This window comes from Alligator mississippiensis, chromosome 4, assembly GCF_030867095.1.
Source record: "Alligator mississippiensis isolate rAllMis1 chromosome 4, rAllMis1, whole genome shotgun sequence".
Lineage (NCBI taxonomy): Eukaryota > Metazoa > Chordata > Crocodylia > Alligatoridae > Alligator > Alligator mississippiensis.
In genome coordinates this window covers 243,467,563-243,481,393 of record NC_081827.1, presented here as the reverse complement: position 1 = coordinate 243,481,393, position 13,831 = coordinate 243,467,563, and the positions used below count along the sequence as shown (strand labels likewise).

Sequence of the window (13,831 nt, the reverse complement as noted above, 5' to 3'; positions counted from 1 at the left end):
GTTATCTATGTCCTGCCTTGTACATGTTCATTTTTTCTGCACCAGTTACTGCCTTTTGCGCATTAGAATCAGGAATTTCACAAGGGATCAATGATTCTTCCTTGATCAACCTGAGATAGGGTGAAAGCATTTGATTGTCAGATATTTGGTGGCATCCATCTTTGGAAAACCTGGCTCCACTAAGGCGTCTCAAACTAGGTGCATGCACAAGAAAAAAAATTGTTTTAAAGAAAAAATCTTCCTTGTCCTACTTTGAAGTGTTCCGATAAGGAAGAAGTTGACAATCCAGATTGCACATGGTGACAGGGTAAGAATGGTAGGAGGAAGGAGATACATGGGAAGCTCATAAAATACCACATTTACTCAAATCTAAGATGAAGTCACCCCCCCCAACCAGCGTGAGGGGGAAAGCCCCTCATCTTAGATTTGAGTACAAAGTTCGGGGAGAAGGTCAGGGGCAGAGTCAGACCCAGAGCAGCTGCCTGCCCCCTCACCTTGTGTACCCTCCTTGGGGGGCATGAATAATTAGATTCTACACCTGGAAAATGATAACACATTTATAAATCTTCCATACATCAAATCTAATTATTGGGGGGTCAGCTTATATTCAAGCAAATATTGTAAGTTTATTGGTACCTAGGCTCCCTAACTACAGGACTGTTTTGGCAGTGTTTCGAATGCAGTACAGAGGTCGGCCTGCTGTTCTTAGCAAGTGCCCCAAAACTTCATGTTTTGGCTCAAAAGCATTCGAGTGTAGTGCATTCTATACTAAACCAAATTTGGGGAGAGTGGTTCATTTTGATAAGAAAAAAAATCTAATTTCAAGTCAATTCAAATGAAATGTTTCAATTTTGTAATGGGAAAAAAATAAATAATGATTGACAAGAGCTTTAAAAGGTGGAAAAGAGGCAATGTAACCTCCATCATCTGGACAAGCGCTTGGCTCGAACTAAATCTACTCAGGCTTCATGTGTTTAAAATATGGACTTCCTAAAACAGCAAGCTGTTATTTTTATTAAACAGGAGAGTGAAATTTTGTGTTGGCAGCTAACCCCATGGTAGCAATGGCTCAAGAATGATGGTGCCAAAAAGTTACACTTCAATTAAAAACTTCTCACCTTGTTCAGCCACTCCACGCGTTCCACATCGGGGAAGTGAACCTAATTGCACAGGAAAATAAAGTGAATCATTGTGGCCAGAGCAAATTAGTCACAATTGTAGTACCTTTATGAAGACATAATGAGGATATTGTTTTAAAACCTGTTTCATTCACACAAAGTCATGCAGAGCTTGGAGGTATACAGTTTCTAGACATGTATTTTATCTTGCATCTGAACGTCCTAAACTCTGTTTATTGTTGTAGTGTATCTTCTATAAACACATGTACATGTCCTATTGCCTCTGAGCATATTTACATAATTGTCAATTAAAAAATTAAAGCCCTACACTTCCCATTCCCCTCTTTGTTAGGCTAAGAACTAAAATGAATGATACTGAAAAAAAGGGCAGTACCAAATTGTATATGCCAATATCCACGCTTCAGAGCTTTAAAAGGCCTACCTACATGACTGATCTACCGTATTTACTCAAACATAAGACAAGGTTTTTTTCCCCCAATCAACATGGGGGGTGGGGGAAGAGCCCCTCGTTTTAAATCTGCATCCAAGCAAACTAAATTAAATACATTGCCTATCTTTCAACTGCTGCTAAAAGCAGCATGTGCTCAATAATGAAAACCAACTGTGAAGCTGATTAAATGCAGCCAACACTGAGCATGACTATAAAGTACATGTCTCATATGGGGCAAACATGCTGGGCCCCCCCCTCTTTTTGGGGGGAGGTGGCAGAAGCCTTGGAGTTCAGATGCCCCCTAGTCTTGCTTGCTCCTAGCCAAAAGGCTGAGAAGCAGCTAGAAGAAAAGCATGCAAGCAGTCCCCCACTGCCACAAAATTGATGGGAACCTTCTTTTTGTACAGCCCTCAAAAAAAAGGGGGTGGGGGCAGTTGTTCCCCCAGGAGGTAATAAGCACCAGACCTGGAGGTACTGTAATACCAGGCCAGCACTCGGAGAGGCCTCCGACACCCTCCCCTGGTGCCAGAAATGCATACTTATCTCTTTTAAGAATTTTTGGGGCCAAATCAGTTCCAACTTTCAACTAAGCAGAGCTCAACCATTCAAGTCTGTGTGGCGCTGCCACCAGCAAGTATCCTACCTCTCAGACTCATCAGTCTGGGGCTTTAGATACTCCCAAATCCATGGCAGGCTTCCTATGTGCAAGCCCCAAGCCTAGTGGCCTTGGAGTTCAGATGCCCCCTTCTCTTACTTGCTCCTAGCCAAATGGCTGAAGAAACAAGCTAGGGGGAAAGCGTGAAAGCCATCCCCCACATTGCCATAAATTATGCAGCCAAGATCTTTGCATTTGGAGGCATTTCTGGACTCCTGTAAGGGTCAGTCTGCCCTCAGTGCAAGGTACAGGCCTTCACCCTCTCGGTACACCGAGTCATTCAAGGCCAGGAAGATGGTATCTCCCCTGCCAGGTAAGCTTCTTTCCCATGACTTGAAGTCCCTCCTCTCTCCCACTACCAAAAGCACTTGCTCTTAGGGACAGTGACCAACAAATGGTTGGCATGAAGTCTGGTTCGTCTTCTTGAAAGCTTCACATCACATGGCTATCTCAATGCCATTCAAGCGCATACAGCCACTGATGCTAGATTAGTTTTCATACAGACTCACAGAGATTCTTGCATTTTCCAACATTTATGAAGTGCAATTCGTAAGGGGCAGAAAGAGCGCATCACCACAGGCCACTGAAAGCAAGGTTAAGGAAGGGGGTGGGGCAAGATCCCATTTAGAGTTGGCAGGAATCTGCACAGAAACACTCCTCAGAGGTTTCTTGCTTTTGGTTACTTCAGCTGAGCAAATAGTTCTCATTGTACGAATTAGGCAGTGCTGTTCTGAGATACGCCGATTCTCCAGCGCCGCCCAGATGTGCTCTGGATATAAATGGAGGATGGGGGCATGGGTAGAGGTAAGGACTTGTCACAAAATGTTCCAAGACGCCCACTCTTCTAGCCCCCAACTTGTTTGGCTTCGATGATCTAAAAAGAAATATCTCCTTTTCATAGGCCGACCTGGAGCACACCGAGATGCCCAGCTACGTTTACATGCAAAGGCTCTGAAAGGGACAGTCAATACAGATAAAATGCTGCTGGCATTTAATGTGAAGCATGATAACAGGAACCAGGTGATTTCCCCCTCCACTGTCAGCCTTTTATTTTGCAGAGAAAGGGGCTTTGAGGGGAAGGATGTGGTGCTGATGGAGTTGGTCAGTTAGCAGTTTCCAGGTAACGAATATTTATAGCATTTATAGCATGGCCCCCCTGAACCCAGGAGTCACTGTCATTATAGCCATTTTAATGGATGAAGGGGCATGTTTTTGTAAAGCACACTTTAGAAAACTGAAACAAAACCAGCTCTTGATTTTTCATTCTCCCCACATCCTCCATCAGTTGTACTCTGGAAACACCACAGCAATGTTCCAGATACAAGACTTAAGTTGCCTGGCTAGTTTGCATCATTATAGCAATTAAATGTGAACAGGCACCAAAGGACTTGGGTTCAAATCCTTACACTGCCAGGCTTCCCATTTAACTGGGCAAATCAATCTCCCCATAGCTTAGTTTTCCACCTGCAACCTGGGATAATAGCACTGGTCTATCTAGGATGTTGCAAGGATTAAGGCAAGCAGAGTCTATGTTGAGGCCACTTAACTACATAAAGCAAGTAAACTAGGCTACAGGTGCACATATCAGGTACATTGTGGAGCATGACACATGGAGAGCATTTCAATTAACCCAGAAGAGCTACCGTTTTATCGTACTGCCCAGTATAAAGGGCATGTTTCCAAAGTGGATATATGTGTGCATACAGCATCTTCCAGGGCTGCTGGAGAGGTTTTTGCAGAAAAAATTTCCCAATGACTTTTAGGAAATTTTGAACAGACAACCGTTCCACCCCACAGATATCACTGAAAGCACAGAGATTTGTAGATGATCCAGTTTAAGCAGCAGAGGTCCTGAGTACAGGTGCTCCAAGTACAGGGAACACATCTTTCCCTATTTTCTTACTCGTCACTATTGATATCAAGCTCATTCTTGTCCCTAATTAAGTCAATGCCATAATTCCCAGTATTATGCTAATATATTTAAGACCATTCTCAAAGTATACTTCCCCTGCAGCTGCCTTCTCGCCCTCCCCTGGTATACCTGTGGTACACTGACGATGACATTTTTCTCTCTAGAGAAATCCCACCAGGACTTTAACAACTTCCATCCCTCCATCAAAATGACCCCTGAATACTTCACCCAGCAAATTCATTTCTTGGAAATCATGGTGAAGCTTTGCAATAGCCATATGGCCGTCACGCTGCACTGAAAATCAACCGATCGCTACAGCTATTTTTGTGCCACCAACTTTCGCCTAAGCATACCACTAGTTCTGCCATCTACAGCCAAGCTCTGCGATACAACCAGATCAGCTCCGATCTCACCAACGGCAGCGCACACCTTAGGGTCCTGCTACAAGACAAACCCCATGACATGAACAAAGAATCCTTCTCGTTGTTGCCTTCAGCCCCCAGCTGGAACAACTTGGGCACATCTTTGATGAGCTTCAGCCTCTACCAGAAGGACGGTCTCAAGGTAGAGACTTGCAGGCAGTTCTCCTCCCTCTCCCCACCACCTGTGAACCTCAAACAGCATCTCTCCAGCGAGACTGCCTTACTTAAGTTCTCCCCAGGCCACCAAAGCTTGCTACACACCCAGATGCCAGCTGTGCCTCCTCATCACCATAAACCACACCATCTCTACCAAACCACAAGAAACATGACCTCTGGCATTCAAACACCTGCTTCTCTAACAATGTCACACACATCGTCACCTACTGAGAGTGCCCTCTGCATGAGTGCATCTAGGGTGAAAAGAGGATGCAGGAGATGCAGCTGGCTCGGCAGGGGTGGCAGCAGATACATATACCCTCAACAGCACCAGCTGTCAGGGCCTTTTTTTGCCTGCCCTGACCCCTCCATCTCTAGGTAACCACCCCCTCTGGTACCCAGCAGTGCTTTTCTTTCCCCTCCCCTCCTCCTCAGCGGGGTTTCCCCAGGTTTGATTTCTGGCACAGGGAACAGGGACATGTTCACCGCTGCCACTGTCCCCAGCTGACCGCTGCCACTCCTGCCCCACGCCAGCTGGGGGCTTTGGCAAGCAGCTGCTTGGGGAGCCAGGCTCAGAGGGGACAGCAGCGACGAAGGGCAGGCTCTTATTCTACCACCTGCTCCCTGACTTAAAGACCTAAGCCCAGAACCAGAAGCAAGCAGCTGCTAAGCTCAGCACCACACCAGAATAAGACCTTTCCACAGCCTTGGTCGAGTATTCGTTTTCCCATCTCTAACTCAGGAATGAAACCTGCCAGTATCTCAGGAGGAGTGCAAGAAATAATTAGTGCTGGGGAAGAGCTTTAAAGATCAAAAACGCCATGCAAGGATTAATTACTACCAAGCCAGGGAAGTATATCGTTTCTGCAAGACGCCTCCTTCCCCAGAGGCAGGCTACACCTACAGCCATTTCTATGATGAGAGTTTTTGACAAGTCTGAAACGATAGAGCAAGTCTGTTGGGTTTTCTAGAAATACTGACTTTAGCACTGTACAGAGGCTCCGTGAATCACAGGTAGTTTGGCTTGATTAAGGAGCTGAAAGTCTTTTAAAAAGGCACTCCTGATAACATGGGGAAGGACTTTCCCATAGGTAGGCTACATGGATGCATACAACAGGATGAGAGCCTCACTTTCTCCTCGGGCACAACCAGCCACCCTTGCAACAGAACTGTTAGGAAATACAGTATTCAACACGGGGACTAACAGTCACCCAGGAAAATTAAGTATAATGTCATGGGGAACAAACAGAGTGCTGTGCTGTTTGGGGCTCCCACATTCTCCCGGGATAAAAAAAGACATCTATACGTCCTACTCCTCTCCTACAGGGAGATCCTGAGGCAGCTCTTGGAGACCATAAAAGCTAAGGAGGCAGTAGTCATGGGGGACCTAAATTACCCAGACATCTGCTGGGAGATGCAGACGGCAAAGTCCCACTGTTCACGCAGGTTCCTATCCTGCGTACAGGACCTCCACCTGACACAGGAGGTACATGGTCCCACGAGGGGGAATGCCTTTCTGGATCTGGTATTGGCAGCGGGGGATGACATGGTAGGGGACCTACAGATCAGTGGTCACCTGGGGGACAGTGATCACCTAATAATAGAATTCTTCATAAAACGTCGAGTGGGTAAGGTAACTAGTAGGGTGAAAGTGCTAGACTTTAGGAAAGCTGATTTCAATGAACTCAGGCGATTAGTCAAGGAAGCACTGCAGAGTAGGAGTTTTGAAGAGATGGGAGCCCAGGAAGGGTGGCTGTGCCTAAAGGAAATGATCCTTTGGGCACAAAGCAAGACAATCCCCGAGCGAGGCAAAAGAGGGAAAGGGGCCAGGAGGCTTCCCTGGCTGACCAGAGAAATCCAGGGCAGTCTACGGGCCAAAAGGGGACACATAAAAAGTGGAAACAGGGAGAGATCACCAAAGAGGAGTATACCTCCTCTGCTCGTGCTTGTAGGGAGGCAGTTAGACGGGCCAAAGCTACCATGGAGCTGAGGATGGCATCCCAAGTAAAGGATAACAAGAAATTTTTTTTAGATATATAGGGAGTAAAAGGAAGGCCCAGGGAGGAATAGGACCCCTGCTAAATGGGCAAAAACAATTGGTGACGGACGGGGGGACAAGGCTGAACTCCTCAACGAGTTCTTTGCCTCAGTGTTCCTAAGTGAGGGGCACGACAAGTCTCTCACTGGGGTTGTAGAGAGGCAGCAGCAAGGCGCCAGACTGCCATGCGTAGACCCTGAGGTGGTGCAGAGTCACTTGGAAGAACTGGATGACTTTAAGTCGGCAGGCCCGGATGGGCTCCATCCGAGGGTGCTGAAGGCACTGGCCGACATCATTGCAGAGCCACTGGCAGGAATATTTGAACACTTGTGGCGCACAGGCCAAGTCCCAGAGGAGTTGAAAAGGGCTAACGTGGTCCCCATTTTCAAAAAGGGGAGGAAGGAGGACCCGGACAACTGTAGGCCAGTCAGTCTCACCTCCATCCTTGGCAAAGTCTTTGAAAAAATTATCAAGGCTCACATATGTGAGAGCCTGGCAGGGCAAATTATGCTGAGGGGAAACCAGCACGGGTTCGTGGCAGGCAGATCATGCCTGACTAATCTAGTCTCTTTTTATGACCAGGTTACGAAATGCCTGGACGCAGGAGTAGGGGTGGATGTCGTATACTTAGACTTCAGGAAGGCCTTCGATACGGTATCCCGCCCCATACTGGTGAACAAGTTAAGAGGCTGTGACGTGGATGACTACACAGTCCGGTGGGTGGCGAATTGGCTGGAGGGTCACACCCAGAGAGTCGTGGTGGATGGGTCGGCTTCGACCTGGAAGGGTGTGGGCAGTGGGGTCCCGCAGGGCTCGGTCCTGGGACCGATACTCTTCAATGTCTTCATCAGCGACTTGGACGAGGGAGTGAAATGTACTCTGTCCAAGTTTGCGGGTGACACAAAACTGTGGGGAGAAGTGGACACGCCGGAGGGCAGGGAACAGCTACAAGCAGACCTGGACAGGTTGGACAAGTGGGCAGAAAACAACAGGATGCAGTTCAACAAGGAGAAATGCAAAGTGCTGCACCTGGGGAGGAAAAATGTTCAGCACACCTACAGCCTAGGGAATGACCCGCTGGGTGGCACGGAGGTGGAAAGGGATCTTGGAGTCCTAGTGGACTCCAAGATGAACATGAGCCGGCAGTGTGACGAAGCCATCAGAAAAGCCAATGGCACTTCATCGTATATCAGCAGATGCATGACGAATAGGTCCAAGGAGGTGATACTTCCCCTCTATCAGGCGCTGGTCAGACCGCAGCTGGAGTACTGCGTGCAATTCTGGGCACCGCACTTCAAGAAGGATGCGGATAACCTGGAGAGGGTCCAGAGACGGGCCACTTGTATGGTCAAGGGCTTGCAGACCAAGCCCTACGAGGAGAGACTAGAGAACCTGGACCTCTTCAGCCTCCGCAAGAGAAGGTTGAGAGGCAACCTTGTGGCTGCCTATAAGTTCATCATGGGGGCACAGAAGGGAATTGGTGAGGTTTTATTCACAAAGGCGCCCCCAGGGGTTACAAGAAACAATGGCCACAAGCTAGCAGAGAGCAGATTTAGACTGGACATTAGGAAGAACTTCTTCACAGTTCGAGTGGCCAAGGTCTGGAACGGGCTCCCAAGGGAGGTGGTGCTCTCCCCTACCCTGGGGGTCTTCAAGAGGAGGTTGGATATGCATCTAGCTGGGGTCATCTAGACCCAGCACTCTTTCCTGCCTATGCAGGGGGTCGGACTCGATGATCTACTGAGGCCCCTTCCAACCCTAACATCTGTGAATCTATGAATCTACTCACAAAACTATTTACAGCAGCTATTTACATCAACCCATGTTCACACAGAGCCCCCCAAACTGTTTCCCACCACAGTTGCAGGCTAGAACTGCCCGTTTAGCCTTTTTCATCGTGCAACATTAATCCAGTGTTAAAAAGGTCGTGAAACTAAGCATATGGTAAAGTCAGCATCATGACTTTCTTTCTGGTCAATGTTCACCATCCCTTGAAGAAGAGATAAAAGCAGAAACGTGGTTGTCAAACCACAGACACTGACAGGGGAATCCAAGGCAGGCACGTCTTAAAGTTTTAAAGTTACACAGGTTTCAGCACGCGATGCAGCTTTAAACAAAAGGAGTCCCAGATCCTTCAACATCTTCTGTACGATTGCCAGCTTTCTTACAGTGGGGTCTTCCTCCCAATTTTGAGGCTCAGCAAGAGGAGAGCTAGGAACATGGTCTATTTTAAAAGGAAAACAATTTTGTAGCCAAAAAAGCCTTTGTAAAAGAACAGCCCCACAATAGGAGAGAAAGTAATTGTTGCAGTCTGAAACGTATTGTGGCTTTAACAAAGGTCAGATTATAAAAAACTGCACCCTCAGTAATGCACTACAGCCAGAATCCAAAAACCTCCGTACTCAGATTCTGGATCTGACGCCCATGAATATGAAATGTGCCTTTCCTAGAGTGACCCCGTCACATTCACTCGAGGAACATTTAGATTGCTCCATCCCGAGCCAGCTCTCAGAACAGATCCTTAGACTCAAGATCACCAATAGGACTGACTGAGCACCACTTGGGTGGGTTATTACAGTTTTCTCCGGTTGCTTACACAGTCCTTTTACTGATTAGGAGTACTAATTACATACCATGACTTTTTATTTTTAGAGCTCTTGCTTAGATCCGCCTGTGCTTACCACAATCAGTTCCTGTTCTCGTTCAGGAGCGACAACCAGTTACCGAGACATCCTAGGGCAGCGGTACAGTCTCACACTGGCAAAGTCTTTAATAGACCTGCACCATAATTCACTCATTCCTGAACTATTGTCTTCCTACCAGTTGAGTCTCATTCACACTCCCACATCTGAATATCAAAAAAGCAGGAGAATATGGTAAAGATGTATTTTTAGAGACATTTCAACTGAGGTCTTTCAATGATCTTGGAAAAAAGCCTAAGAAGACAAGACAGAAGACTCAGGAAAAAAATTCTGAAAAGCTGAGAATTGCAGCTACGAAATGGGGCGCCTGAAAAAAAAAAACCATGAACATTTTATTAAAAGAATAAAAAAAGAATGAGAGCAGGAAAATGAGCTAAACTGAAGTTAAAAAAAGAAAATGAAAACTAGTAACTATGGAAAGAAAGGTAAAAAATTAAACATTGATTAGAAGGATGGAAAAACCAACCACGCCTATGGAAGAGAAAGGGAGCTGGCGAGTGGAAAGAAGGTAAAATGTAAGTAGAAGCCAGAAACCACAGCAGGATTTTTTTTAATACTTGTAACATTATTTGACAGAATTATATTCCCCTATTGCATTAAAAATCACAAGTCTGGTTTAAAAAAAATGGAACAACTATATGTTCCCTCCTTTTGCTTTCTGAATTTTAGGGTGCATTTTCTTCACTTTTCCCATGGAAACTAAAACTAAAAAAAAAAAGGAGGGAACTAATATTGATTCCAGCAGCTAAAACACATGGAAGCACAATCAATCTCTCAACTTTGTGATAAAACAGTAAGCATTGTCAATGCTGCATGTATCAGTCTTAAGCGATTTATGTTGCCAAAGGGGTGTAGGTTGTAGCCGTGCTGGTCTAAGGACATAGGCACACAAGGTTCTTTGGGTGAATCCAATATCTTTTATTAGACCAACTTAAATAGTTGGGAAAAAATGTTTTTTTCCAACTATTTAAGTTGGCCTAATAAAAGATATCAGATTCACTCAAAGAACCTCGTCTCCTTATGTTGCTAAAAAGTTTTGAAGTAAATCAGAAATGCTACCTGCAAATGGAGCTCTGATTTCTGCAGAAGAGGCAGAGTCTAGATAACAGCAGCCCTCGCAGGGTGGAAGCACTAGTTTTGTCAGAAAGGAGCTGGGACCAGTTCTGTAAAGTAAGAGGCACCTTCCCTTCTTGCTGAAGCCTCCCAAACCTTCCATAATTGGGACCCTGCGTCAGGTCAACTTACAGCCCAAACTGCAGGGCCTCTACGACAGTGCGATATGTCTATCGGTAGAAAGGATTCAAAATCTTGTTCTTTAAAAATAAAGTATTTTTCTTTCAAAAGAGAAATGAGTCCTTCGCTGCATGCGTATCAAACACAGATGCATGATACAAGTCCAAAAGTTAAATGGACCGGCGCGGAAGAGAAAGAATTGATTTTCGTTCCGATTTCACTTCAAGCGGAGACTGAAAGCATCATCTACCACCACACATGGAAAAGATGACGTTTGGACTTCGAATTTCTTTCGCGGTAACACGTTCAAACTGGAAATCTGCCTGTCTAACTTATGCCCTGGTTTTACAATGGGGAGATGGATTTTTAAATGAGGCTAGGGGAAAATAAGGAGGGTATTTAACTTCTGACAGGGCAATGTCCGGGGAGCAGCCAAGTATGCGGCAAATATTTATGACACTGTATTCCAGCTGTCTCAACAGCATGGGTGGGAAAAGGGGATTTACATCATCTGCTGCCTGTCTTAATTATATCACTGAAAGTTTGGATCCAGGGGTGGGTATCACTGAACACTGTAACTTTCAGATTGGAATTCATTTCTTACAGGAACGTATTTGATTTTGAAGCCTTGCTTTCTGGCCCTGGAAATTACTGCTGCCTTTTCTCTGCCACTCCCTACAACATCCTGGTACACATCCCAGCTTAGCATGGCGGTCAGGGGAAGGTATGAAGAGGCAGGTGCATGAACTCTTATTTATCCACGACAAAGAGACAGCTGATGTTTACCAGAGTTGGAAGTGGCAATTCTCTCTTGCAACAAGCCTGGTATTTACCTGCCCAGCTTTCTCCTTGGTATGCGGCAGGAACTACACTATGTAAATCTTTTTTTTTTATACCGTAGTTGCAGACAGGCAAAGCCTGACACCTCCATCTGATGCAATACAGGTACTTCAGACTGAGAGAAGCAGACCCACTGCTGTACTGGCGATTCCTTCACGTGGTAACTAATTGTTTTAGCTGCTATCATCCATGCTGTTGCACAAGTGATGCATGTGACAGGCCAGGAATTGTGGCCCAGCCTCTCTACAACACACAAAGCAACTCACGGATTAAAAAACAGTCACATAGGAGCAGGGAACAAACTATGGCCTATTGGAAACCTTTTCCTTGGGACAGGTGTGGGTCACATTACTGGAGCCAGCTCAAAAAAAAAAAAGGGTGCTGAAAAGCATGTCACTTACTGTAGTTAGAAGCAACAAGGAAAATAGCTGTTGCAGGGAAAATATTGCAGCTGCTTTTACAGGTTTCAGAAAACACTCAGACAGGCTTGCTGTAGCTAACCTGCCTGCTTGTTCACACAGAGACTTCGCCTGGCACAGGGGAACTAAGTTTAAAAGGGGGAGCAGTAAAACGGCAAAGCCTTGCTCAAGCAGCCCCAGGCTAGGACTGGAGATAAAGCTAACTGGTGGGACTCGACATAGGTCTGAGTCTGGCTGCATCCCTGGGCTAGGACTTCAAATCAGCGTGAGACCGCTCCCAAGAACTAAAGCATCCATACACACATCTTCTCGCAATGCAACCCATGCCAAAACGTGCAAGAAAACACAGCCCGTCCAGCCAGGGGCAGTTGTTCCCCTCTGCAGATTCCTGCTCAACCCAACCTTTAAACCAAGTGCCTGGAGGCACAAAAGTCTTTCTAGTCAGCGCCGACAGTCAGTTGCCTTCATGGCTCACTATCTGATTCCTGCTAATCTCTCTCAACTCCACAGGTGGTAACAGCCCTCTCTCCTGTTTACTGATCCTGTCGTTCCACTCTTCAAACTATCCTTTTTTCTGCAATTTTCCTGTCTTCACCATGCCTCTCATCTATTTCACAGCCTTGCAGACGGTTTTGAGCTTTACCAAAAACCCTCAACTCAGCTGTGGTCACGTTAACTCAGGTGTACAAATGACTGATGGTGAAGATCAGGAGGCAAGATGCTGAAGGCAGCTAGATATTGTTTTATGGATAAAAGCTGTACTTTTAACTAGAATGACTACAAGACTAACGAGACAGTCGTTTGACTGTTTTTCCTACTATATGTTTCTATACTTTATAAGTATAAAAAAAACCATACATAAACTTCAAATACAAATCCTGCCAAGGAATGCACTGTCGGACAGCTGTGTTGGTTTTTGCTGATCTTAAACTGAACAAGATAGCCCTACCGCCCAGCACAGCAGTGCTCAACCTCTGTCCCTGTGGGCAGCGCCCACCTATCCCAGAGCCGCAGCCCAAACCAGCGCAGCGCCCAGTCCAGCCGGATCCAGCGGGTGGTCCCAATCCGACGCAAGGAAGAGCCAGATCCCGCCGGTGCTCCCAATGCATTGCAGGGACGGGCAGTGCCCATCCATCCCGAAGACATATCCAACCGGGGACCCCAATCCAGCACAGGGATGGGTCCGACGGGTGGTCCCAATCCAGCGCAGTGGAGGGACGTGGGGCAGCCTGGCCCCGGGGGAGGGGGAAGGGGCGACCCTGGCAGCCCCCGCGGGCGGTGCCGGTGCGGGTGCCGGGCGCTCACCCAGGCGGGCAGGTGGTGCAGGGCGACGCCGCGGCTGATCGCCTCCCGCTCGTCCTCCAGCAGCCCCAGGGCGGCCGCGAGCCGCGAGCGCTTCCCGCGCCGGTTGCGGCGCCACCACGTCCACAGCACCAGCGCCAGCAGCACCCAGCTGCCGCCCAGCCGCGCGTAGCCCGCCGCGTACACCGGCGCCAGCCACAGCAGCGCCCGCGCCGCCCCGCAGCACAGCTCCGCCAGCGCACGGCCCGCGCCCGCGCCCGCCTGCATCGCCGCCGCCGCCGACACCGCCTCCGCGCTGCGCCCTGCTCCGCGCCGCGCTGCACCGCTCCGCTCCGCCCCGCCCCGCGCCCGCGCCCGCGCCCGCTCCGCTCCGCCCCGCTCCGCCCGCAGCTCGCCTGCCCGACAAGCCAGGTGCAACATGCTGGGGCTCCTACAGTGCGGGTCGCTGCTTGTAGGAGGCGTTGTCAAGATGCTCCCGCGTGCCTGGGTCCATGAAGGAAGTTTTCCCCCTGCGAAAAGGCACTGCCGACAGTGTGCACCCCACCGACACCGCTGCGGGTGGGCTGCGATTGCCACCGACACC

At 47.8% G+C, this 13,831-nt stretch overlaps 1 protein-coding gene across 1 annotated transcript in view; it reads right to left on the bottom strand.

Annotated features, from left to right (window-relative positions):
* The window catches only part of ESYT3 (extended synaptotagmin 3), a 57,687-nt gene extending 44,172 nt beyond the window's left edge, over positions 1 to 13,515 (bottom strand). The window contains exons 1-2 of the mRNA XM_059727443.1: positions 13,252 to 13,515; positions 1,119 to 1,160 (exon numbers count right to left, since the gene is read on the bottom strand). Coding sequence (XP_059583426.1) covers positions 1,119 to 1,160; positions 13,252 to 13,515 — 306 coding nt within the window. The remainder of the gene's footprint in view (positions 1 to 1,118; positions 1,161 to 13,251) is intronic.
* Positions 13,516 to 13,831: the final 316 nt, after the last annotated feature.